A 27,650-nucleotide genomic window follows, 5' to 3' on the forward strand; every position below is an offset into this window, starting at 1 on the left:
AAAAGTTAGTGTCGCTCGACTTACTTTGAAAAGTTACCGTTGCTCGACTTTTGTTTAAAGATATGCTATCTTTTCGTCAAAAGATAGCATATCTTTTGACAAAAAGACTAAAAGTTGAAAGAGCAATCAAAAAAACTTCTGAATCAGCTGAAAAGTCATCCTTCATCAACAATCAAATTTTCGCAGATGGAAAACTTTTTAGTATTGATTGTGTGATCAGTAGGCAAAATGACAGAGTCATAGTCTAGAAGGGTTACAGAGCACCACCTGAGTGTCACACCAAGCACCCGCAGTCCGTAATGATGCTAGTACTCTAATGATTAGTATTAGCTAATATTTTAATGAAAAAAAAATGTCTACCAATCTATATCAAAGGAAAGAGAAAGTTAGTTCCGATGGGTATATCATCTTAATAAAACGTTATGTGGTGCCATGGCTGAAGAAGACATTCCCAGAAAACAATAACTTCTTTCCACAGGACAATGAACTCTGTCATGGGTCAAGAAAAAGTCAACAATATTTTTAGGACAATATGGCTAAATTCTGGCCCAAAATCTTGTGGCCATCATCCAGTCTTGATCTGAACCTATAAATGAATATTCTATTGTTGAGAATAAGACTTGCAAAACGGCCCACTCAAAGTCTAGTGATTAAAGTTACTTAGTACCCATGCTTAGAACGTAATCTCAAGAGACTATCAGTACCAGACAATCCCTCCGTCTTAGGCTTAAGGCAGTGATCAAAAAATAGGATACCTAATGAAATTTTCTTCAACTTTTCTTTTATCGATTTTTTATGACTATCATTTTTTAGTGCTTTAAAAATTGATTTTGAAAAATGTTCGCGAACCATTTCCCATTTGCGGATCATCATTCGTTTCATGGAGGCCAAGTTGTGATGTTATTTAGCATTGACCTTGGATTCCTAAAAATGGAATCCAAGGTCAATGCTAAATTGACCTTGGATTCCATTTTTAGGAATCCAAGGTCAATTCTAAAAAGCATTGACCTTGAAAATCTGGTATAAAGAGTTTTAAAACGTCAGCTATTAGTCCGCCGTGTAGTTATTGTCTGACTAAAGTTAAAAGAGGATTGCATCATAAATGCAATGCAACAACGCTCAGGTAAAAAACGTTTTTATAACTTTGATTATTTGACTGTGAAAGGTTCTATACCATGTTCTGTAGAAAACAAGTTCGTAAATGTAATTTTTTTTTCAGAAAAAACATCAGATGCATTCGGATATCAAGGTATTAGAAAAACCGTATTAATTTGCATTACTTATAGAGAGATGAGTGAGAGAAATGTTAAGAATAATAAATCAAAAATATAATTTTAATTTAAAAAAACCTTTGTAAGCTTTTGAACCTATAACCTTTTTAACAATGTAGAGTAGTCAAAACTTTTTTCATTCAGTCTGCATAGTTTTGTAACTTATTTAGATGTCAAGGAGCAAATGGCTTCTCACGTTATTAAAGAAAAGCTATGTAGTGAAAGTGGTAACACCATTTCATTGAAGACAGGAGGTAGTAAACTGAAACTATCTATTGGATCTGAGAATACTCCAAAAACAAGCAACTTTACTCACAAAAATCTTCTTTATATTCAGAATTCTCTTTCCTTAAGTAACCATACAAATTTAATTCTGCATAATAAAATGATGCAATATCCGGAGTAAAACTTATTATATAAAAAAATTAATAATTACAGTGTTGTTGAAAAACGAAGAAACGCTGTAGAACCTGGACTGAAAAACTGTGTCTCTGATTTGGACAGTTATCTTCTCCCATTATTTACCGAAGAAAATATTTTATTTGAATTTAAAAACAAAGATAAAACTTTGGAATATAAAAGCATTACAGTAGCGTACTGCAATGATGTTACTCTTTTTGTTAAACTACTCCTGGATCTTAAATGTGCTGATTCTAAGAATCAGTTGCTAAAAATTGCTGTTGATGGGGGAAGTGGTTTTATCAAATTTTGTTTAAATATAGTTAATCTCAATGAAACTTTTGAAAATTACGGCAAAGTTGAAATAGATTACCTGAAAACAAAATCGGGAGCAGCTTGCAGGTCTTTATATAAAGATGGTCTAAAAAAACGTTTAAAGATTCGTCAGTAAATGCTTCATTTCTACTTCTGGTAGCTCCAGAAATCCCAGAAAGATATTTAAACATTAAAATATTATTTGAAAAATTAAATCTTGAAAAGGTTGAGCACATTGTGGTATGCGACATAAAACTTAATCAAATTCTGACAGGTATATCTCCAAGTAGCAGTTCAATTCATCCCTGTTATGTATGTGAGTGGGATAGAAAAGAAGCTTGGACAAATGCTCCATACAGAACTTTCGAGAGCTGTCAAAACAACTATACAAAATTCAAAGAATCTGGCTCAAAACCTAAGAGTGCACAACATTTTAAGAATTGTATAAACACTGTATTAGTACATGGAAACCCCTCTGAATTTCTTGTAGATAGACTTGTTTTACCGGAGCTGCATATAATGGAGGGAACTGTCAACCATGTAATGGATAACATGGAGCGGATTTGGTCGGAAATGAATATGAAGAAGATTTACGAACAGTTGCAAATTATTAAGACTGGCCAGCATAGTGGAAAATTTAATGGAAATTCTTCTTGAGAAATACTTAAAAAGTGGGAAGTCTTTAATGATAAGCTGCCAAATAAACTTAAGTTTTTTGGAGAATGCTCAAGGTTGTTAAATTTAGTCGTTGATTCTTGCTTTGGATCCGGACTTGATGAACACTTTCAAACTAATATCGAAAATTTAAAAGCCTGCTATAAAAATTTGATGTTGGAACATGGCATTACTTTAACACCAAAATTTCATATCCTGTTTAATCATTAATCTGAATTCTGTAAAACAAAAAAAATGGGCCTTGGAGTTTATTTGGAGCAGTCCGGAGAAAGTGTTCACTACCTCTTTAAAACTGCCTCGTGGAACCGGTACAAGGTGTCCGCAAATAATTCTAATTATGGACATAATTTAGTAAGGGAATTAAGTTCTTATAATGGAAAACATCTTGTTTCTCTTGGACATGTTGATCTAAATGTTGATATTTTTTAGTGATTTAATTCAAGAAGTTTTTAATTTTACATTTGTAAATATTTTGATCAGTTAAAACATTCCGATTATGTGATTATCCACTCTTAAACTATGTAATAGCACACAATACCATCTATATTATTCATTTCCAACAAATTGTCTGTAACTTTTACAATAAAGTTTTGAATAAAAACTTTGTGGACCAAAAAATGGCGCGCAACACTTGCAAAAAAAGACGCAAAAATAAAAGGCGCGAAAAAAGGCGCGAAAAAATCTTTAAATTGCCATAATTACTTAATAGGAGTTTTCTGATTTGGTGGACTATATACATAGTGATCAGTAAAATATACTCTTTCAGGAAACGTTGAAATTAATTTGGACACAATTCAGAAAACCTAAATTTAGTTAAGGCTAACTGTGGAGGCTATTGAAAGAGATTAATAGAGCTTGTTTTGTGCGGATATTTGTACTTTGCAAGTTTTTTAAATTTTGCAAAGTACAAATATCCGCTGATTTCAAAAGGAAATTTAAAAAAAAAAAAAATTAATAATCATTAAAATATCTTAACAATAGCAAAATCAAATTACTTCATTACTTTACTCTTAATACATCAGATATTAGTTTTAATTAGAATTTTAATGCAAAATGTTTGCAAAAAAAAGTTAACGCAATATCTGCATAGAAATTTTAAATTGCAAAAAAGTCTTGCAATTTTAACTTAAAAAAAAACTGAGAAGAAAAAAAAATCAGGAAGAGGAAAAAATTTAGAAAGAGGAACAAAATCAGTAGGAGGAAAAAAGAAGAGATTTCAATAACCAAAAAAATCAAATTTAGTAACTTATCCCTTACGACATTTTTCCAAAGGAATTCCCCAATAGAATAATGGAAAACCCCAATAGATTAATGGGGACCCGTGATGAAACCATAGGTACCGTGGTTTTTTATTCCTGTGTCGTATTGCATACAATGGGTTTATTGGGTTAACCCATAGTTTTTTTTGTTACTTCATGGGTCTTCATGATACTTCAGGCCCTTTATGGTTAACCTATAGATTCCTAATTCAAAATCATTTATGGTTACTCCATTGATTCCAACTTATGGTTACAACATAGATCCCAATTAACTCATTGGTCCTATTTTTAAGTCCAAGGGGTCACACTGTATTCCCTTGAGTTCTGTTTTTATCATGATTTCCAAGGTTACAATTTTTAACTACTACACCATGGGTTTCAATTGTAACAGCCATAATAGCATACTTTGCCATGTTTTATCATGTGCCAAGTTAAATGACAAATAATGTGCTAAATAAGGATCTATGCATAGATGGATAAAGCCTTCAGGTTAAATTATTTTGCAGACCCAGTCTAAAATAGTGACTTGATCATATCTGCACTTAACCGCAAAATTAACGCACCACATAAGTTCGGACTAAATATTTTGAAAAATATTATGTATTTATCTGATTTATCAATTACAAAGATGATAAAAGTATTTATTATGACACCTTTTCAAGGTTTTATTCCTTTTCCCTTATTTTATTTCCAAATTATAGCAGGATTTCATTAGCAGCATGTTTTGCTGTAACTAAACCTCACTTCTAAAAAAAAAGCATGTATTTGTTTTAAACTGTTTTAACAGTAGAAAAGAGAACTGTTATTTGAGCAACATCTCTGTTTGCAATGCATCGTTCTAAACTATATTTAAGTCTTGATAAATGCGTTGTAATTGCTACTTTGTTCAATAAAGGATTAACAATTCCCCATCTTGGTGAAAGATTTGGAGTTCCTCATAAAACAGTCGGTAGGGTTCTACAAAGGTTTGTAGAGACAGTGGATTACGCTAGACATATAAGCCAAGGCAGACCACGAGCTAACAATCCCTTGGAGGACCAATTTTTATGGCTTTGAACACTGAGAAAACAGTTCACTACTGCACGAAGTCTCCAAATACAACTAGCTAAGGTTCATGGAACTGCAGTTAGTCAAGATACCAAAAGAAAAAGATTTCTTGCTTTAAGTTTACTAGTCCCAGATTGTTTGTAGACCGCCGAAGAAACATGCTCGCTTTCGCAAAGAGGCATATGAATTGGGAAATACATGATTGGGGACAGGTCTTAATTACAGATAAGTCAAGCTTTGCCTTTTAAGTTCTAATCGCCGCCCCAGCGTGTACAGAAGACCAAATGAAAGATAATTCACTTGTAATATTTGAGAAACCGCTTTATATGAAAATGGCTCATTGATGGTATAAACCGGAATACATTTAACAGCTCGCACAGAGCTTTTGATTATTGATGGAGGACGTCTGACTTCTCAACAATACCAATCAGAAATTTTAGAGCCTTTTCTTTGAAGGAATAGATTGAAGATGGATTCTTTCTTATACAGGATAATGCAAGACCACATAGGGCACATATTGTTGCTGAACACTTATAAAATTTTGATATTCAAGATTTAGAGTGGCCCGCTAGCAGTCCAGATGTTAACTCAACAGAGCATCTTTGGGACATAATGATATGTCGCGTTAAAAGCCAACATCCACCACCTAACATTTTAGACGAGCTGCGACAAAGTCTTACCCGCGTGTGGGAAGATATCCCTCAAGAGACAATTAGATTTCTAATTGAAAGTATGCCACGACTCTCTCAGGCTATAATGACATTTAGAAGTGGTAACACTAATTATTGATAAGTCAAAAAGGTTTCAATTTAAGCTGTATTAGGGTGCATAACAGTAATAGTCATTTCACTTTTTTTTTTTTAACAAACCATATGATTGGTTTTAGTTTTTTTTTTTCACCATCCTCCGTCAACATTATTATTATTATCGAAAAAGTTGTGTTCATATGTTCTATTCTTAATATGTTTGCCAACTAACATAATGATTTTGACGACCACTGAAATAAATCGAAATGTATAAGTGGTGCGTTAATTTTTCAGTTAAGTGCATAATAAATATATATATTTTTGCTATAAAATGAACATGTATATGATATGCATGTACATATCTTCTTTAGAAATATTGTAATAATTTTAAAAATACAATAAAATATTTAAAAATATTATACTATAATATTAAACTGTATTCGTATAATTTTTTTAAATTAGAGTGGTGTTTAGCTTGAGTTATACCTGCTACCATAATATTATCTAAATAAACCTAGGAGTTTTTTATAGGGTTCTCAATTACAAACTTGTCAATTTTCCGATTGAAAACTGCAACGGTACTTGTTAGACCGAATGGCAAGCGATTAAATATATACAATTGCATACAGCATCAAATGCTTTGTATGGCTTGTCTTCTATTAAAAGTGGTACCTTGTGCTGAATAAGTGGTACTTGTACAACTTGTCAATCTGGTCTTCTATTATGGGTAGAGGATGGGCATTGAGGTAAGTGAACTTGTTTATAGTTTGGGAATAATCAATACACATTCGTGTTTTGTGTTACTCATTTTTAGCGATTACAATTTGTGCCCTACAAGGTGAGTAATTTGGCTCTATCATTTCGTTCTTTAGTAATTTCTTAATTTCGCATTGAATGTACAGCTTATCAACGAGACTGAAACTTCCGTATTTAGTTGCAATTTGTCGACAATCTTTGGAAAGATTTGCAAGTAATGTTGCAGGTGATGTTTGCATTTTCTCTTAGCTACAAACTGACATAGGAGGTAATATTCCTCCAAAAGGGATTGTTATATCGCTATGCAGTTTCATTTAAGCTTGATCAAGGACAATATCAGCACATAGATTAGGTAAGATCGACAAGGTAATATCAGCATACTTTTGGTTTTGGAAAATCATAATTACCCTTTAGTGGCCTTGGATTTTTGTACTGAGAGATGATGATGGCATTGATCCACTGTCTCTCTTTTCTTATACGGGATTTGTTATTTATCTACTGTGTATTTGTTGATAAATTTCTCGAATCCTTCTGTATCTATTAATGCAGAAAAATTCCACCCATTTATTTCCACCTTCCGATTTTCGTACGAATGGCAATTAGCTGTGCCAGCCCTAATTGATTGCTACTTCATAGTCGGATTGGGTAGCAGCTAATGATTTATTTGATTTACACACTTTTGCAAAATGTCCTCGTTTCTAACATTTGTGACATATAGTTTCTTGAGCAGAACTGGAACTGCATGGGTGGCGATTGTTTCCACAAAAGTAGCACAGTTTTGTGGAAGGCGTTGAAGTTTTCTGATAATTAGTGTAATTTTTTTGCATTATGTATTGCATTGATTTGGAGAACACTAGATTTTTACTGTTCAGAGTGTTTTTGAACAAGTTCTAATAAATGTGCATAGTCGAATACCAATGTTAGTGACGTTGTGTTTTCCAGTAACCTTTGACTAATTATACTTGAGTTTAAGCGAGTGATTAATGCATCGCTAATAGACTCATCACAATAAATATCAGCTGTTACTGCTTTGAAATTGCAATCTTTTTCTAGAGTTCGAAGAGCATGTATAAATTCGTCTAGTGTTTCGCCAGCTAATTACTTACGTGTTGCTAACTAATGCCGAGTGAATATTTCGTATTTTGGTTTGACGTACAACGATTTGGGAACAATGATCGCATTTTCAAAAGTTAATGAATCGGATAAGTATTCAAAAACAGTTGCTGATACAAAGTTTGTCAGCATTCTTAGCTTTTTGTCAGATGTAGATTCTGAAGCTAAAAGGAAATTTTTGAGTTTTAAACCAGAGTGTCAATTCTTTACCTAATGTTGAAACTCGTTGGGATTTGCATCAAATCTCTCAGGACGCAGATATTTCCCCATGAGGATTAAGTTTACTTTTTAACTTAAAGGTAAATTGAAATAATAACACCTCTTAATTCCAAAGGTTCTATCTATCAAATAACATAGATTAATACTATAAAAAATTAAATGGTAGTTAATAATGCGACGATTATAATATTTTTAGAGTGAATTATTAATTGATAATTAGTTATAGTTTATAACAGTTCCCATTAACAAAATTCTCCCCACTATCACTGCGGTCACTATTTTGCAATTAATATTTCACTATTTTTTTTTTTATTTTAATGCAGTAAACTTTCAGAAAATCAACGTCTGATTTCTTTTTATATCTTTATGAATAGGTATTCCCTATTTATTAAAATTATATTGTCAAAATGACGGAATGCCACCTAAATATGATGCAAGCTATCTTATTGCAGAAAAGTGTGTTGGATAGCCAACCAACTTTGGTTCTGAGAGCAATCTCAATATCGAATACCAACTTGGATTATTCAAAAGAAAAACTTTTGGTTTTAAAGTTTAATGTAATACTTATACAAATACCTTTAGCCATGTCTTTACGCATCCTCAAAAGTCTGCGGAGCGTTGGAGTAAAAAGCTTTCAGAAAATAAAAAAACAAAGGATTTAGACCCAAGAGAAGGCAGCATACTTTTAAACTACTTTTTACTCAAAAAAATAGTGCGCCCTAATACTCCATTCTTTTTTTAAACTTCTAAGTGCTTCTGCAACACCTTTTTTAATTTATAAAGAGCAGCGAAAAAACTAAGACAACAAAATTTATTTAAAAACTCATCACTTTATTCACCCAAAAAATTTTTTTCATATTTTATAGTTTTTATCAATTTATTTAGAACTTCAGTTTCGTTTTAAAGAAAAAAAACTGTTTTAAATATCTTTTTGAATTTAAAAAGATAAAAAAGAAAAAATTTTCACATTTGAGAAAAATTTCTACAACTAAAAGCAAAAAAAAAAGAACTACCTGAAAGCTCATAAATAATTCATATTGTAGGTAATTTATGCATAATTTTTACGTTTTAGATATTTATTTAACATATTAAACATATTTGAACAGTAAAAAACATATTCATGTTTCTCACTTCAAATTCTTCGATATTATAAAAAGATCCTCCACGGTACTCGATCCAACACATATAGAAGTTCGAAACACGAAGCCATTCACAAATATCGTCGAAGAATTTTATGTTTTCGTGATACCTAAGATGTATATTTTCATCGAGACGAATCCACGGGAGGAAACCTTTGAAATCGTTCTTTGATAAAACAGTTTCATTAATATTTATAACAACCAATTTAGTTTTATGCTTAGGACTTTGCCCACCGATCTCCAATGGATGAGGTAAGTTGACCCAATCAACGTTGGTCGAACATTTAATAAGAATGTTTTTTTTCATCTTCGAGCAAATTCTTTTTAAGAACACTTAAAAAATTCAATTTCAATCCGGCGACGATAAATTTTTCAAGAAAATACTTTTTATGTGAAAATTCGTTAGCAGTTTTTCCATCGTGAATCGAAACAGACAACTATGTTCACCGATTGATCTTTTTAAGTCCTCAGTTATCTTGTATTTCAAAGAAGCATTCCATCAATATCTTTTGATTACCTGAATTAGAGAAATCCCATTGTTATCATTTACCTGATTTATTCATTTGTAACAGGACTTATTTTCTTAACCGGTTTTATTAGTTAAAACATCTAGTTTTTATAGAATAGACTTTTTGTATAGAATAGACTATTCCATACACAAAAGAATAAATTGATCAGAATGTTTGTTAAAAATATAATATCATTTTATAGTTTCTGAAATATTTGTTTATTAAATAACCAATGGATATGTTGAATTAAAATATTTTTAAACTTATCGAATGCTGCTTTAAAACTTTTACCCTTCAGCCAATAGAAAAAAAAAAGAAAATCTGCCGATTACAAGCTTGAGACCGAACTAAAAAAAAAGGGGCGCGCAATTATTATGTTCGATGAATAAAGTTTGTTTGTATTAAAATATCGAACAGGACTGTTTTCAATTTTATCACAGATAATGCTGTGTTCAGTTCTAACAACAAGTATATCTTCCAAACGTTCAATTGCTAGAAAAGAACTGGACAACTGACGAACACACCTTTATCCAAACTTCGTTGATAGACTATTATATCTCTAGATGCTTTGAAAAAAGTACGAAGAACAGGTATCCAAGTTAATAACAAAAAGTGCAGCATTTCTAAGAACGTTTGAACCACGAGGAGTTGTAAAAACTTTCTATGATTTTTACGCTTTCTCAAAAATTATAAAAATTTGTAATTTTGTTCCAAATGAGAATGTTAAAATACCAGGTACTTACAGCTACATTAATTACAATTTTAGATGTAGGGACGGATGGGGAGAAACCTTTGTGAGAAGTCGTGAACAAACCACATGATGATGGAAGGGGATAGAAAAGAAGTTAAGAACTCGAGTGAGGATTTTATCTGTCCTCTTGTGACAAAAATTTTTTAACGCCTCAGCGAAACCTTCCCCTGCTATATCAGGCGGATTATCAGAAGTTATGTTAATCTTGTAACACTTAAAACATAGATTAAGAAACCTTTGAATAAAAAATTGCTGTAATTATTTTTCATAAGTTGTCGGTATAAGTGTAAAAATAAATCTTCAACAAGATTCCATAAATTCAAGAGAGCCAGTTTTTGTTTTTTCAATAATTCCATTACGAAAACTTCGAAATTAAAATCTGTTTTTAAAAAACGGAACAGTCGGGTCGCAAAAAACCATCAGACTGCAAAGTGTAAACGATGAGCTAGGATTTTATTATTATTTTATCAAACGACAACTTTTGCTGAGTGGAAAAGATTTTTTTTTGGCTGTCAATACACATAAGCTAAATGAAAAGCTTATTCCATGCATATATGGGTTGCTGCCATAAAAATAGTAACAAACATGTAGAAGGTCCTGTAAGAATAACAACTTTTGAAATTTAACAGAATCCATATTAGCTTTTTTTTGTTTTTCATTCTGAGATAAATGAAAAAGTTACGGTTGTTGTTGCAAGCAAAACGCGGAAGTCCAAAAACCTAAATTTTACAGGACATAGAAAAAACTGTTTATTTTGTCAATATTATGTAATCAGCTACAAATCTTTGTGAATTTAATAGTCTTATAACAATACTTTAAATATAATTAAGCAATGATTTTAATTTAGACGTAACTTTGTAAATATTAGACATGAGTGATAATTTGACTGAATTGGTTTGCTTGTGAAAATGACGTTATTTCATGTATATATGTGGTGCTATTACGCCGTACTTTAACACAGGCCTATTAATTGTGCCGATGACGTCACAAACTGGGGGCGAGTTGTTTTGAAGAGAAAAGGATAACAAAACACCTTGTTTTTTTTTTTGTTTAAAGATTAATTTGCAGTAAAATAAAATATATATTTTTTTATCAATAATAAGCAGTAAAATACAATACCTGCAGTAATATATATATATATATATATATATATATATATACATATATATACAGTGCTTCCAGAAAGTATTAGCGCACTCGTAATTTTTTTATTATGGACAACTTCAAATCAATATAAATTGTAAAGTAATTTAAATTTTGAACTAATTTTTTTTTTAAATGAAAAGTAAAAGCAATGAAATTTAATTATAATGTCAAATATTGTCAACCTGCTTGTTTTTTTTCATGAGTTAATTAGAAGTTTAATGACTACTCGGAAAAATGTCTGAAGTTAAGCGTGCAAAAGTATTAGCGCACTGACAGTTTTTCAAAGATTCTAAGAAAGTTTAACATTTTATGTGACCACCTTTGTTTTTAAGGCATGCCAAGACTCTACGCGGCAAAGAATCTATAAGTTTTCTGATTAGTTCTTGTGGCACGGTGTTCCACAACTCTTGGATTTGCGTTTTGAGCTGCACCAAGTTAGTGGGCTTGCTTTTTTGTAATTTGCAGTCCATCCAACTCCAAAGATTTTCAATAGGATTTAAATCAGGTGAGCGAGCGGGTCAAGGCATTAGATTCAACCGTTTTTCTTCCATGTATTGCTTTATTGAGCGTGCTGTGTGGCAAGGAGCGTTATCTTGTTGAAATTGCCAGGTGGAGTCAGCCTTGAAAACGTCCATTGATGGCTTTAAATAATCTTCTAATATCTCTCTATATCGATGTTGATTAAGGCGATCAGTGTAAAGATGCGCCAGTCCATTGCTAGATCCAGCAATGCAGCCCCAAATGCCAATTGAACCTCCTCCTCCTTGAACTTTTGACATGATAAAACGAGGATTATATTTTTCGTTTTTGTATCTCCTCACGACAACCCTTTTCTTGCGATTAATAATTTCAAAATTTGACTCGTCCGAGAAAATTACTTTTCTCCATTGCTCTACAATCCATGCAGCTCTCTCTTTGCACCATTTTCTTCGCTTGAGACGGTCTTTGATACTTAATAGTGGCTTCTTTGTTGCAAGGTATGAATTGAGGTGTTTTTTCTTCATAAGCTTGCTAATTGTTGATCGGCTAACTTGATGTGCACCCAACGCTGTATTCAGGTCTGAGGCGATTTCGGCTATGCTCATGTTTGGGTTGCGTCTAGCGAGCATAACTGCTTTATTTTCGTCCCTTTCTGACATTTTTTTGGGACGACCAGAGCGACTTTTGTTTTTGACTGTTCCAAACTCATTATAATTTTTGAGCGTTGTTCTAACGCTGCATTCACTGATATCAAGTTGACGTCCGATTTCTCGATTGCTGAGACCACTTTTGTTCAGGCCAACAACTTGCCACTTTGTTTCAATTGATATGCTCCTTAAACCCATATTTTTGTTCTTGCAATTTTAAAGTTTTAACTAACTGTATTTCAAATGATTTTCCACCACTTCAATTTATTCCTCTTATATTTTTTATTGACTATTATTAATCAGCAGAGAGTTTTTAACAAAAATTAACCAAAAAAGTTTTTCTCAAAGGAATTAAACGAGTGTGGTAATGCATTTTAAATAAGTGCGCTAATACTTTTGCACGCTTAATTTCAGACATTTTTCCGAGTAGTCATTAAACTTCTAATTAACTCATGAAAAAAAACAAGCAGGTTGACAATATTTGACAATATAATTAAATTTCATTGCTTTTACCTTTCATTTAAAAAAAAAATTAGTTCAAAATTTAAATTACTTTACAAAATTTATATTGATTTGAAGTTGTCCATAACAAAAAAATTACGAGTGCGCTAATACTTTCTGGAAGCACTGTATATTAGGGCTGGTACTGATTAATATTTTTTTGTTCAATTAATCGTCTAAAATTTTAATCAACTAATCGATTAATTTCGATTAATTCTGAAGTCGACAGAATAACCTGCTTTTCACCACTGGTGAGGTGAAGTTGTTATCGGTAAACGTTAACTAATTGCAGTATTCACAAACGTTAACAAACAAGACACTTAATGCCTGCTATACTGTATTCAGTTTAATTGACAAGTACAAGTAGGCATCACTTTAGCCAGTCACGTAAACAAACGAGGACGTTAACGTTTTCTGGAAGTAAAGAAGATCGCAGTTTGTTGACAATGTACCCTGACGAACTAAACAGTCTTTCACAAGGAACAGAAGTGGCAGGTACACAAAGAATTGTCTGCACAAAACTGCTCAGGTTAGGGTAACAGTGCCTGTTCAGTTGCCACCACATGAGGGGATTCTCAGTTTCTGGAATTACACCTTCTTCTTGATATCGTGTAAGCTCAGCCAGTGAGCCATGTACTGTTTGTGATTCATCTGATGAGGATTGCGATTCCGAGTCGCTGACCAACAGAGTAAGTTTCAGTTTCTTACGCACAGGTTCTGATGCCTCGCCAGTGCTGGTAGTAGTTTCACGTTCAGCTCTCTGTCTTTGGTTACAGTACACCCGAAATGCATTAGAAAGTATTGTCCAAACTGCTTCACGTTTCTCTCTTGAGAGACAGCCGAGTTTCTTGTAACGTGGGTCTAATGCCACAGCCATTTGCAACGTTGGCAATGCATCAATGTTTTCAATGCGACCTGAGAAGTCATTTAGTGTTGCAGATTTGAAACGTGCTATATACCCTAGATCGTCATCATTAACCCGCAGAAGTCTGCACAAAAATGCTTCAAACGGAAGTACAGCCGAACATGTAGCATACTGTTCACTACCAATATACTCAGTAGCATCTGCAAGTGGACCCAATACCGAGACAAATTTTGACATTTTCTCCCAGTCCAACTCCCTTAGTTTATCTCCAGTGTAATTCTCGGGATGGTCAATATGATACTGCTTAATGGCATCTTTCACTTCCAGCAATCTGGCTAACATTAGGTAGGTACTGTTCCACCGCGTAGCTACATCCTGCTGCAATTTGTGAAACTTCACATCGTCAGACCTGTTAGAGGTACTGGCTTGGCTAGCCTTTAGCTCTGATGTATTCCTTGAACTCCGCCTAAAATGTCCAACTAGCTGTCGACATTTAGCCAGAATAGGAGATGAATCAGCTGCTTTCAAACCTGCTAGTATGCTCAGTTGAAGACAGTGAGCAATACACGGTATATGGCTGTAATCCGTCCGTCCTATAGCAGCAACCATATTTCGTGCACTGTCCGTTACGATACAGCTAATTTTTTCAGCAATGTTCCACGTTGCGGCAAACTCTTCATAGAAACTGGCAACATTATCAGCAGTGTGCCTTTCTTCAACATTTATGCAAGCTAAAGCGACAGACGTCAGTTTCCACTCAGAATCAATCCAATGACCTGTTATCCCACAGTACGATTCATTGTTGGTGGAGGTCCAAAAGTCAGTAGTTAGAGCAATACTATGAATGCATTCTAGAGCTTTCTTGTGCTCATTCAACTTCTCATTGTACATCTCTCCAATGACAGTGTCGATTGTAGGGCGACTGGGCAAAGTATAAGTCTGGTTTTGAAGGGCAATACGAAGCACCGCCAGCATCTTCTTCAATTGCTGTTGGACGTCCAGAACTGGCATTCCAATGAGCTATTGCCACCTTCAGGTCGGCTGAGACCTTTTCACTGACAGGCTTGTTTGACTGACACGTAAATAAATTGGTGATTGATTTTATCTGAGGAGTCATCTTACGTTCACTGTCGACAACCTGTTGATATTTCAGAGGATGCTTGTGCTGAAGGTGATAAGTCAGCGATGTGTTTGAGCCACGGAAAGCAAACTGTTTATTGCAGTGAACGCAGTATATTTTGTCACCTTCGTCTACTTTACCATCAGCATTCAACTTGAAAACAAAATGCTTGCTTAACTTTCCAGTTAAATGTTTGACAGAAACGTTGCTTTCATTAGTTGCCGCAGCCATATTTGCAAAACAAACTTTGTTTACTTTAGAAACGGATATAGAAATGTAAGATAATGTTCCCAGGTCAGTAAGTATTTTAAAATATGACAAAATTTTTAGTCGAGATTTTCAAGATACGCGCTTTCAAAATTAATTTTATATTTATCGAATTCTATTGAAAAATTCTAAATTTAATACTCTTTTTCGTCATGGCTAATGACTTTGAAACAATTGATTTTGAAAAGTTGCGTTTAGACGTTTTTAAAACTTTTAAAACTGAAAATAACTTCTTTGCGAATGATTTATATGAAAACGATATATTTTTTTTATAAATTTTTATGCTTAACATTTATCAAATTAATAGATATCAAAATATATTGTTCATGATAAAATTTAAATTAGGCCAAGTACCATACCACTTCACAAATAATTTCTTTATAAATAACGTTAATAAATATAATATAAGAGAAACAGGTAATCTTGAGTTTATTCTAATTGAAGAATATTAAAGTTAACTTTAATATTCGAGTAGTTTTAATACAACTAGTTGTACTTAATATATAATATATTACCTATATTGAACATAATATATATTATTCACATGTAAGGGCTTCGTGATAAGATCAGTACGATCTTCTTGAAGTCCTGTCTGTACTATTTTAATTATAATTATAATCTCGTTTATATATTTTGACTAAGGAAACTTGTAAATATTACTATTATAAATTACGAAACTTGTAAATATATATATGTACGGCAAAAAAAAAAAAAAAAAAAATAAGTAACGGAAAACCGGCAAAAATTAATCGAAATATTACTGATTAAAGAAATTTTAATCGATTAAATAAATTAGCGATTAATCGATTAATTAATCGTTAATTTCCGCAGCCCTACTGTATATATATATATATATATATATATATATATATATATATATATATATATATATACACACACAATAGTATATAATACATTTTATGACATATTTTAAATCTAATCAGGCATCAGAAAAAAAAAATTTTCTTTGTTTTGCCTGTGTTATTAGATACTGAGTTTCAAAAGCTTTTGTTTTGGTACTTTTTCACATCTTGGAGAATTCAAATTACAATAGTTTTTAAGGAATGTATTTGAAAGTATAACCTCATGGTTTCTGTTGATATTTAGTTGGTATGATTCAGAAATAAGCATCATTAGATTGCACAAAGAAGAAATGCGTGTATTACAGTTACTACACGAAACATTATACAGCAATATATTATCCACTGACATATCAAATCACTAGGCACTGTTAATCCCCCACGATTTTTTTTCCCAGTAAAATCTCTGAATCTAAAATCACCAGAAGAGAATGTTCATAACCCTTATGCAAGATGTACATATGGTTGATCTAAATTAGCCGATCAACTTAGATCAAGCATATGTATATCTGCATAAGGGTTATAAACATTTATATATCTCCAAAATTCATTTATCATTGAAAGAAAATTAATTTAAGTTACACACTGTTCTTCACAAAATACTGTCACACAAGTTGAAACTTTTTGCCTTACAATTGGTTTGAGAAACACAGCAATGTCAGTAAGTTTAGACATTTTAATCATTTGATTTGATATATGTAATGCTGCTATGTGAGACCACTCGGTAATTTTTTTTCCTTGTTAACAAAAAACTCACTTATCAATAAAAAACTTGAGTTTTTTTTAGTTATCCAATTACTGCGGATATTTTTTAAAAGGTGCCCGTAATCATATAAAAGATATAAATTATCTTTTGTCCGCCAAGGTACACATCTCGAATTTTTTGAAAAATGCCTGATTTACCTTGTTGCCATCACACTATAGATACAACATGACCACCTATTGTTTTAATGCCAAAGAAAAGAAAGCTAGTTTTTTCAAAAAGAAAATTTGGATCAACTTCACTCACAGGAAGCATTTTACATAAAAATTTAAGTCCACCAAATCAAGTTTCTACCATAAAATTAAATAAAGTATTAGCAGGAACACTCGGATAGCTAACTGCTTTTCCAAAAACTGCTCCCTCATGTTACTGCAACATAGTGTTAACATAAACCTCATCTAATAAAATAATATAATTTTTATGTCTTTTGTCTGCTAAGTTTGAAAAAAACCTTTTGTAGATAAATATCCTCATCAAGAGATTTCACTTTTGATGTTCGTCTTGTTAATGTCAAAATACTACGGTGTTCAAAGTCTTCTTTGAGACAATTATATTTGGCATGTCACATTGAAAAGGATTCAAATGCTCTTACCATTGTTTCAACAGAACACTTTTAATCGGTAGCAAGTTTATCACCCGTTGAAAAAGATGCTATTGAATAATATTTTTTTTACAAAAGTATTTAAAATTCGAACAGCTTCTACAATATGGGACCATCTATTCAATATGGTAATTTTTTTTTGTGAGAGCGTTTTATTATATAATTAGCTCCATAATGAAATGATTCATAATGAAAGTTATTTTTAAATTTCAGAACAAACAATGGCACACCTGTTTTATGAAAGAAATATAATGATTGAATCAATACTTGGTTTGCTGTTTTAGTATTAAATTAAAGTTCTCGTTTCCTATGTTCGTTTTCAGATCATTAAACGATTTTATAAAATCTTTTGAACGCAAATCAACTCATCCAATTGAAAGCAATCAACTAATCAACTTGAAAATCTCTATTTTCTGAATGAGTTCTTGAAGTAGTTCTGGGACAAGAAGATGGCTAAGGAATTAAACTTGGTTTTACACACTAAACACAGACGGAGGATCACGAGGTCTTTCTTTGCCATATTCTTTTATTGAAATGCATTGAAAAGGTCAGTATCTTTCTCAAAAAATGGTGTCTTTCCTATCTGGTATATTGTTTCTTGGTATTAAAGCAAACCACTTTTTTCTTCCTTCTGTTGTTCGAGGAAGGCGAAGTGTTTTTTCTGTGGAGCTTTTATCAAACTTCCGTTGCAATTTGTGACAGCCTTTATTTTGAACAATTACAATTTTGATTAAATAATTTGGCAAGACCTTCAACGCTTCGCAAGTAATAAAACTTGGTTATGCAAAATATTCGTCTCCAGTTTTTGACATCATCCGCACGGTTAATTGGCCTGTTACAAATAACGCCATGGTTGTTGCCATAAAAATCACCGCAATGTAAAAAGGCGTATTACGTAATTTACGCTTTTTTACAAAAGAAAGACGTTAAAATTGCGTAGAAATGCCTTAAAACGGTGAAAGTTTGTGAAAACGGTAAAACTGCTTAAGGTGGTAGTATACCATTAAAAAAAAATCTTGTATTTCAACTTTTTTTTCAATCTTTAATAGTGCATAACATATATAATATGATTAAAATAAAAGTAAAAACTTTAAAATTTAAAAAAAATAATTATGCGCATAATTATTGATAGACAAAAGCCTAAAAATGAATAACTGGTGACAAGGTTTTTTCAGCAACCGTAAATAAATTTGAACTGAAACTTTGGCTTGTGATCCTTTACTTATGCAATTAGAACATGCACTAAAAGTTTTGGATTTTGAGCAAAAAAAGTCAAAATATATTCATTTTAGTCATATTTGGAAGTTTTGGTGATATTTGAGAACACAAAATCACTCACAAAAGCAGAACACAATTAGCTGTAAACATAATTCTAGTAGAGGTTGCAAATACATGTGTTACAAACAAGTATGCCAAATTTCAGATCAAATCGGTTATCGGTTCCAAAAATATCTCTGTCGTCAGGCTATAAAAGATAATTTTGAGAAAAACTCAACTTAAAAATAAAAACAAAAAAAAATTGTTCAAAACTCCCCACTTCCATAAACTGCACCTTCTAATGTTTCGCTTTGATCACAAAAACCTTTTTGTATAGCTCTTAGTTTCTTGCATCCTTATTTCACTATACTTGTACATTGTTTTTCTGCTTTAGAAATGCGCTTTGAGTCATTTATAAGACAAAAGTTATGTAGATTGCAACCTACTGTTATTTTAAGCTTATGAATTAACATAATTTACATGTTTTTGTTTCTATTTGAAAGTCAATACATTTACCACTTTAAACTAAAATTGCAGAAACAACTCCATTATTTGAAGCAAAACCACGCTTTTGCCATGAACCAATAAAGCTACACATAATGTCTCTTGATGTTTCACCTGCGGGATTAATCCATTAGCAGCATTTTTCATGTTCTGGTCAACTAAACTCTAATAAACATCTAACAGTTAATATAAAGTTTTATTGTAGCTTTTTTTGTTCATAGTTGGCTTCATATTCATTATTCAACAAAATTTTTCTGATGATGATAACCCTATACCCATTTCACGAAAAGCCACAATGACGCGTGTGTTAAGGTGGTAGTATGGTCAAAAATATCAAAATTTTTCATTTTTTGAAAATAACTTTTCTTGGAACTTTCATTCATGCTGAAAATGATAGAATTATTTATTTTCCAATATAATTTATATAAACCCTTCTATTTTTCATTTTAAAAAAAGTACTATGAAGTATTGCTCAGTAGCAACGGCATAGCAACAAGGTAAACATCATCTATTGATTCTTATTGAACTGCCTTAAGCAAGTATTTTCTATTGTAAGTTTTTAGAAAATACTAAGTAATATTTGGCTTCTTTTTTGCCTTAAAAATTACAAAACCAGCATTTATATATGCTGATATCACTTTATTTTTGTCATGTTTGTAAAGTGACTTAAAAGCAAATGGTATCTGTTTCAGTTATTGATGTTGAATATAGAGTGTAATCATTTATTATTGTTTTTTAAATTATTTAATTTAGATTAAAATAGATATATTATTTCTAATTGTTCAATGTGAAAACTGATGTTTTGAGGAGAAGAAAAATTGGTGCCTCCAGAGTGTTTAAAAAAAAAGAAAAAGCACTTCTAGAAAATCAAGTTTACTAATTTTTTCCCAAAATGAAGATACTTTTGTGAGTAAAGTATTGCCATAAATTGAGAGAAATGCTTTAAACATTTAACCTAACTTTACAACACCAACCAGCAATGTAATTGCCAATAATGAAGCTAGTCCACAGCCTCAATGTAATAATGAGTCTAGCTATGTTTTAGTTGATCTTGATAATATTGTACAAATTCTTACCTTAGTTGGAACATGACTTGACTATGAGAGCAAGTCTATCAACATGAATATAGATCATAAAAATAAAAATGGTTTAAGTTCTTTGTTGCTGTTGAGTTGCATTGAGTGTTTATTGAGTACAAAGTTCTATACCAGTAAAAAAGTTTCAAGTAAAATTTATGAAAAATTTTTTGATATAAATCTACATTCAGTAATTGCAATGCCTGAAATTGGAAAAGGACAGTGCATTAGAAAAGCTATATGGTTTTTTAAACTTACCACCTCCACTTCAAAAGCCATATTTAATGATGTTTAAAATAAAATATAGCTGTCATACAAATATATTGCAACACAATCGATGATCAATGCAGCTCCTGAGTTTAAAAAAAGAGATGATATTGGAATTTCAGATATTACTGTTTCTTGTGATAAATGGCATAAACGAGGACATAACTCTTTAAATAGTTTAGTAACTGTTATTGTAGTCGATACAAGAAATTTCAATGAAGAATTAGCTGGTATGCTAAATGTTTATTTAGAGCTTGGTATTAATCCTGGTAAAAACTGTAGTACACTTTGCAATCAAAGAGGTCAAAAAATTATAAATATAGCATAAAAATCTACTGATGAAGTAAAGCAATGTCGGAAACAAATTAGGACAAAACGAAAAAGTTATAGTTATAGAAAAAAGTTTTTGAAAAAGTTATAGTGATCAAGATGAAGAAAGAGAAGGAATAGCTTATGGTTCTTAAAGTTTTTAGAGTTTTATTTTATTTCAATCTCCCAGTTGATATAGTTATTTAATTTAAAAAGTTGAATTTGGTAATCAAAGTTTTGCTTTTAAAAATACTTTTTTTTAATTCAAAATTTTTCTATTTTTCTTAACAAGGATATCAACTTCTATAAGGAACTTAAAAAATTAAATAAAACTCATGAAAAACTTAGTTTGCTACTGCTAATACATTGGGGATTGATTAAAAATCTTTAAAAATAAAATGAGAGTTTATTTGATATTTTAATTTGTTTTTTTAATGTTAATTGTATTAAATTGCTGATTTCTCAGAATGGGATTTTTTAGCACGGTGCGATAAATAACTTGAGAACTACTTGTTATGATGCTTTAAAATTTTGTACAGTTATAATAACATATATGATGAACTCACTGAAGCAGTATATTTTTTTAACATTACTTTTTTGCAGAGTTATGGGCTCCAAAAGGGGGCTGCTTTGGGGTAAATTTTGACCCATTAGATGTATATGCTGTATCTCCTTGGTTCTTTAAGCTAACTTTATAATTTTGCTTCCATGAGTTCTTTGATATATTATAAGTAAACAGTAAAAGTTTGAGTTTTGTAGCATCTACCATTGTCTCAATATTTATCGCAGCGCTTTTTGACTTTTTTAGGTCTTGGGACCCAAAAAATGGGTCCAAATGTGAAATTTTGATTTTTTTTTTTTTTTTTTAAATGTGTTATGCAGTTTTTTAATATTATCTGAAAAAATCAATATTTTTTGGTTGAAATAAACGATTTTAGAATTTTGACCATACTACCACCTTTATATCAAATGATTTTTGTCCACTACATTTGCTTTTACTAGGCTCTTATTGTTCGATTAAATTTTTTTTACAAAATGTAGCAGATGAAAAAAAACTCAATTTTCCAATTGCAACTGTTACAACATATTTTTAAACCAATACTTAACCCATACTTTTTGGAGGAATCAAACATTAAATAAATATTATCTTCACGTAAATTCGGGCATTTCAGTAGCGATATAACGTTTTTCAACAGACTAAAGTTCATAACAAAGTTAAAATCTGTACTTTGAAAATCTTGAAAATCTCTATCAGCAATATTTAATTTTTTTGAAGAAGCAGAATGTGTAGCAGATTTAACAAAAGATAAAGTTTTCGTTTCTGAAGAAGAAATCTTTGTATATCTGTTTCCACGAAATTTTGCTTTTTTATTATTGCATATTCTGTTTGATAATTGTTTTCTTTTTGATTCACCCATACTATTTTTATTTTAAAAAGATAAAAGATATACCATAGCATAAGTAATAAAGTTTGAATGCAGCTTGAAACAACAAGCGAATTACGTCAATAAAGCCATCATACAAAACTAATTAGCAAGAAGTCGTTGCAGTCTACAACTTTGCACTTAAAAGAGTTGACAAGGTAAGTATTTCATGGCTTTTTTTATGGTTTAACTTGTTTCTGAAGCGCATAACAACGGAATAAACAAAGCGTTGCTAGGGGGGAAAAAATATATATTTTATACCGATATATTATAAATAAGTTTTAACATGTGAAGCTTTTTTTATTTAATTAAATCAAATAAAAATTCGAAATCTACGATGATTATATTGGTTAAATTATAAAAGTAAAAAAAAAAATTTTTTTTCACTTTTATTGGTGTACTACCACCTTAAAAACGGTAAATTTCGGTAATTCCGGCGTTTTGTAATAAAAGTTAGTAAAAGCGGTAATTGTTGGTTAGCGTAAAAAATAGCATTTTTTTGTCACAATTTTTAAACACTTCATTAAACTTAAAATTCTCTGCCTATATAACCTTAACTAGAGTTAAGAAATTCTACGAGTCTCAAAGTTCTTACTTTAGCAATCTGATTAGTATACCAAATCCACTACCAAACCAAACCATCTTCAAGAAACGATATCTCTAATAGATAATGATCAATATGTCTCAAGATAGCATCAGTGGATTTTTTTTGTGGTCACACATGCATTTTTTATGTTTCATTTGTTATCAACTTGAGTAAAATTTATATAAAAAAACTTATCATTTTTTACAATATTTGCTTTATTTATTTTAAGTAAATGAACTTTCAAAATTTATATTGTATTGAATGACTTTTTCAATAAATTTTACACTTGTACCTTTGGTTGTATCTTTTACTTTTTGATTTAGTTTATTTTAAATTTCAATATTTTTGCGTGAAAACCGGATTTTCTGAGTAAAATGCAATTTGCTTTTTAAGAAATAAATATACTTAAAATTACTCAAGACTCATTAATGTTTCGTGTATTTAATATATTTACTACTTATGAACTATCTACTATTGAAACATTGTAAACAGCATCCTTTGAAGATTTATAACTTTACTATTTTCTTTCATATTCTACTTGGCGCTTTCTTTTTGCTAGATGCAAAAGACTGATAATGAAAGTAAAGAGAAGAAACTTCAAGAAAAGAGGGATGCTCAAGCAGAGGCTGGTAAGTCAGCATCTTAAAAGGATATTTAGAGACTATTAATAAAGTTAAAAGGCTAGATAGTTATCACCAAGGTCCATCATCAAGTCGCCAACTTTAAATTGACAACATTACTGAAACCATAACGTGACCATCACAAAGAAAGGGAACAACAGTTGGAAATTGACACCATCCAAACTGAAGCGCTAGTCCTCTCTAATTTCCCATTTCACGTTATTGAAATGCTGGCTTGAAAATCCTGATAAATTATCTTTGTCCTGGAGCCACACGAAAAACTCCAATCATCTTATCCAAATATATTCTGCCATTGATTTATCGCAATCTAAGGCATTATGTAAAAAAGCACTTTGAGAAAGACATCCCGAATTGCAAAATGGCAGCTTTCAGAACAGATGGATGGACTGGAGGAAATGCTAATCACTTCGTCTTTTTTACATTTTATTATGTCATCAAAGACTTTGAACTCAAAAGCTGTCTTTGAATTGCCAAAACTTGATTGAAAGACATACAGTGGTTTTGGTTGCTCAAGGATTAGACCACACGATTTCTCGTATTCCTATTCTTCATTGGGAATACCTTTACAAAATGGGTGTTACAGATGCTGCAGCCAACATGAAGAAGGCAAACACGGTAAACAAAAGAACAGTGATCATCTAACCTGTGCCGATCATCTGCTCAATACTTACTTAACAAAGGCTGTAGAAAAGTTAGAATGACTCAATGCAAGAATTAAGAAATGTAATTGAATTGCTCAAAGGACCCACAGAAGTTCACCGGACTGGCAAGATATCAAAAAATATATGTGGGAATAAATATAGAAGCAGTCAAGATCATTCAGCCAGTGATAACAATATTAAATTCCAACTTTATGATGCTTAAGTCAATAAGTTACGCACAAAGTTCAAAGAGACTTCAAATCTCCACTTAGTTTCCAAAAGAACCAAAAATGACATTGAAGAGCTTGACCCTCAAGTTGAATTTTGGCTACTCTACTTCATGAAGGAATTTGAGAAAACTCTACCCAAAAAAGGCATTGGAATCTAACACTATAATGGTGGTTCACTTCTAAACCCATTTTGTATAGGATATACACTCAGAAACACAGCAAACAGTTAGGAAGGGAGGAAAGCTGCCATTAAGGAAGTCACCACAAACAGTTCTGAGTCATTTGATGATGATCATTCTTTGCTTGAAACATTTTACCCCGTGAAGCTATGAATCCAGTTGATATTAGGTTTTTAAAAGATAAGAGACAAGTTTCAGCGCAGAGCCTTGAGACTTCAAGTCAAGCCAATCAAAATTAAAGCCACCCTTGATGCTTAAATGTGACAAATTTCACTAAATAGCTTTACCTGAAATGGATGTGGATGCTTTGGAATGGTAGAAGCAAAATGAAAATGCATTACCTTTGCCAGCTGGTGTGGCTAGAAGTTTATTGGCTATATCTGTGACTTCTGCTTCATCAGAAAGGTTGCTTTCAGAAGGAGTTAAGACATTTACAGATTTTAAACATAATGTAAACATAGAAAACTAAGCATGTTAGCTTTTTTAAGTCAGAATTACGCAATGGTTCCTTTTAACCTCAAAGATAGAGAGAAAACTTGTGAAGATGAACCATCTAAATTACCTCAAGTCACACCACAACCAGAAAAGAATCAAAAAAAGGAAAATCGAAGACTCAAACACAAAGTCAAAAACTAAAAAAAGGGGTGCACCTAAAGAGGCTTCTCCAAGTTTAATAAAAGAAACTTAAACTGGTTCTAAACCTAAAGAGCAACAACAACAATGGCTAGACACTCCTAAGAGTCTAGGGACTCTACTTCAATAAGACGGTAATGAAGGGACTCAATGCGAATACTAAACTCAAAGTCTCTCTTTGTTGATTCAAATGACACTCCAACCAAGTTAAAGAAGTAATACTAGCGAAGTAGCAAGTGACATGATGAATTCAAATAGGAAGGGGAGAGAGAATGAGAAAAATAGTTCAGGGCATTTGAACTTGCAAATCTTTTGTAGAGACGAATGATTAAATTGCTAAGGATTAAATTTTTATCAATAACTTTGTTTAATGCTGTAAACGAAAAGTTTAGTAATAGAAATAAAAATAACATTTTAAAAACTTCTTAATTGATTTTTCGGTGATAAAAGCGGTAAACGGTGATAAAAGCACTAAAAAGTGATGAATGAGGTAAATTTTCGTATTACGCATTTTTACGCAAATTTATTGCTGTATTTACACACTGTTACGTATGTTACTCAGATTTATGCATTTTTAGGAAAGCTAACGCATTTTTACATGAACTTTATATAAAGAACAACTTAAGGACTTACATGAAGTTGCTATTGTAGGAGATTATTATAAATGTAGCAAGTATTTTTGCTGCACTTTGTATTAAAGTTTTCTGATGTTTTTTTAAAAGTTTGTACTAATTGTTCCTTAGTCTAAATTTTAAAATAGCTCATGAATCTAAAGCTTTTCTAGTATAATTTTTAAAGCCTATGATGGCATACTTAATTCATTTATTCATAACTAGAAAACTCGCTTATTTTCTAAATGGCTGTATTCTCTCTGATGGTAGAAAAGCAACAATCCTTTGAATTATTAGCCGTTTTGAACTTTGTTAGTTATTAGCATTAAATTAGGCAAGCTCTGAGAGTAATCAGGAATAATATGATGTGATTAGAGTCAGGGCCGTACCAAGGGCAGGGCCGGCCGGGCCGCGACCTGAGGCGCGAGAGAGCGTAAAAATATGCAAAAGTGGAATTTTTAAATAAGGCATTGCTTTAATTACTACATTACTGCTTACATCATCAACTCCATTACCTTTATTTGGTTTAAGTAATTACACGGCATCAAGTCATTTTGTTTCTGTTAGCATATTATTAGCCATTGTATTATTATTAGAGTTTAGGCATGATTTGAAGCACGTTTTACTTTTTTTTATTTCTGATTCTAAACTTGGACCTGTGCTAACAAATGCATGGTTAAACGAATTAGCAATTATTGCGTCGTTAGTAATTTCACGGTTAATTATAATTAGTTTTTTTGGTAAACGACTAATATTCATATCTTTTTTACCTACAATCTTTTTTATTATGTTCCAAGTTTTTTGTATATTATTTTTGTATTTTAGTAATTGGCTACTATAATGAAACTTTTTTGAGCGTTCTACAATTGTCACAAAAAGACGATTATAGTTTTTATAGTTTGTTTCATTTTTAAAAGTTCTTTTTTTAATGAACTTCTCATACAATTGTTGATTTTTTTTCAAAGATTTTATGATTCCGGGTGTTATCCAGGGATTTTGTTGAGTTTTTGTTTTAATAAATTTAGTTGTTATTGGGAATGCTTTATTGTAGTGACATTCAAATATATGATAAAATTTATCATAAGATTCATTTGTATTTTTTGTTTTCAAAACAGGTTCCCAGTTTGTTGTTGATAAAAGGCTAATAAATGTCGCAAGAGAAGCGTCTTTAATTACTCGTTTTTCAGTTTTTACTTTTTTAGGAAGCTGATTTAACGATTTTTGCGCTGTTATAAAAACCGGAAAATGATCAGATATGTCTGTAATAAATATTGCAGTTTTAACTTTTATGTTTTTGAAGTTATTAATTATAATTTGATCACATTATGGCTATATATATTCGAAAGTTTTCTATAAATAGGGAGATAAGAATAAATACAGGAAGAGCCATAAAGTCAAGAAGAATTTTTCACAACTGATTCAGAACCAACAAGGGAAGATGGAAATGCCCAGCTTTCAGGCCCAGGTGAAATGGACGAGGATCAACTTCATTCAAAAATCTCAGAAATTCCAGTGGCCTCGGAAGAAAACTTTAAGATTTGTTCCATGTGCAGCTCTCGCTTTAAGTCTTGTTGGTGTTCATGCTGCTGAGGTTTCCCCACTCATGATTACGTTTCTTGGAAAGGTTCAAACCATCTTTAACTTTTTTTCAAGCTCCACGTCAAGATGGGAAAAACTGATGAAAACGTTGACCATCTCATTAAAGGGAAACAGTGACACAAGATGGTCTGCCAAAAAAAAAGAAATCACACCATTGAACAGACAAATCAAAGACGTTTGTCAAGTTTTGAAATTCATTATCCACAATCCCATGACAAATGCTATCACAGTTAGCAGTGCAAAA

The 27,650-nt window shown here is 31.6% G+C and overlaps 1 protein-coding gene and 1 pseudogene across 4 annotated transcripts in view; one reads left to right on the forward strand and one right to left on the reverse strand.

The window, feature by feature from the left end:
- Positions 1 to 1,440: 1,440 nt before the first annotated feature.
- On the forward strand, positions 1,441 to 2,642 carry LOC149877273 (uncharacterized; annotated as a pseudogene).
- A 6,184-nt stretch (positions 2,643 to 8,826) lies between these two features.
- The window catches only part of LOC149877274 (uncharacterized), a 59,863-nt gene continuing 41,039 nt past the window's right edge, over positions 8,827 to 27,650 (reverse strand). The window contains exons 15-16 of one of the 4 annotated variants that reach the window (XM_090074236.1): positions 22,882 to 22,946; positions 8,827 to 9,456 (exon numbers count right to left, since the gene is read on the reverse strand). In XM_090074236.1, the coding sequence (XP_089930362.1) occupies positions 22,912 to 22,946 (35 nt within the window). In that variant the 3' untranslated portion in view covers positions 8,827 to 9,456; positions 22,882 to 22,911. Of the gene's footprint in view, positions 9,457 to 18,794; positions 19,376 to 22,881; positions 22,947 to 27,650 lie in introns of those variants that run through there. The other 3 variants (XM_090074235.1, XM_090074234.1, XM_090074237.1) reach the window with 3 other exon arrangements.

The sequence above is a fragment of the Hydra viridissima genome, unplaced genomic scaffold (genome assembly GCF_058129835.1).
Source record: "Hydra viridissima isolate aposymbiotic clone 2 unplaced genomic scaffold, HvirCarnegie_v1 scaffold_16, whole genome shotgun sequence".
Classification (NCBI taxonomy): domain Eukaryota; kingdom Metazoa; phylum Cnidaria; class Hydrozoa; order Anthoathecata; family Hydridae; genus Hydra; species Hydra viridissima.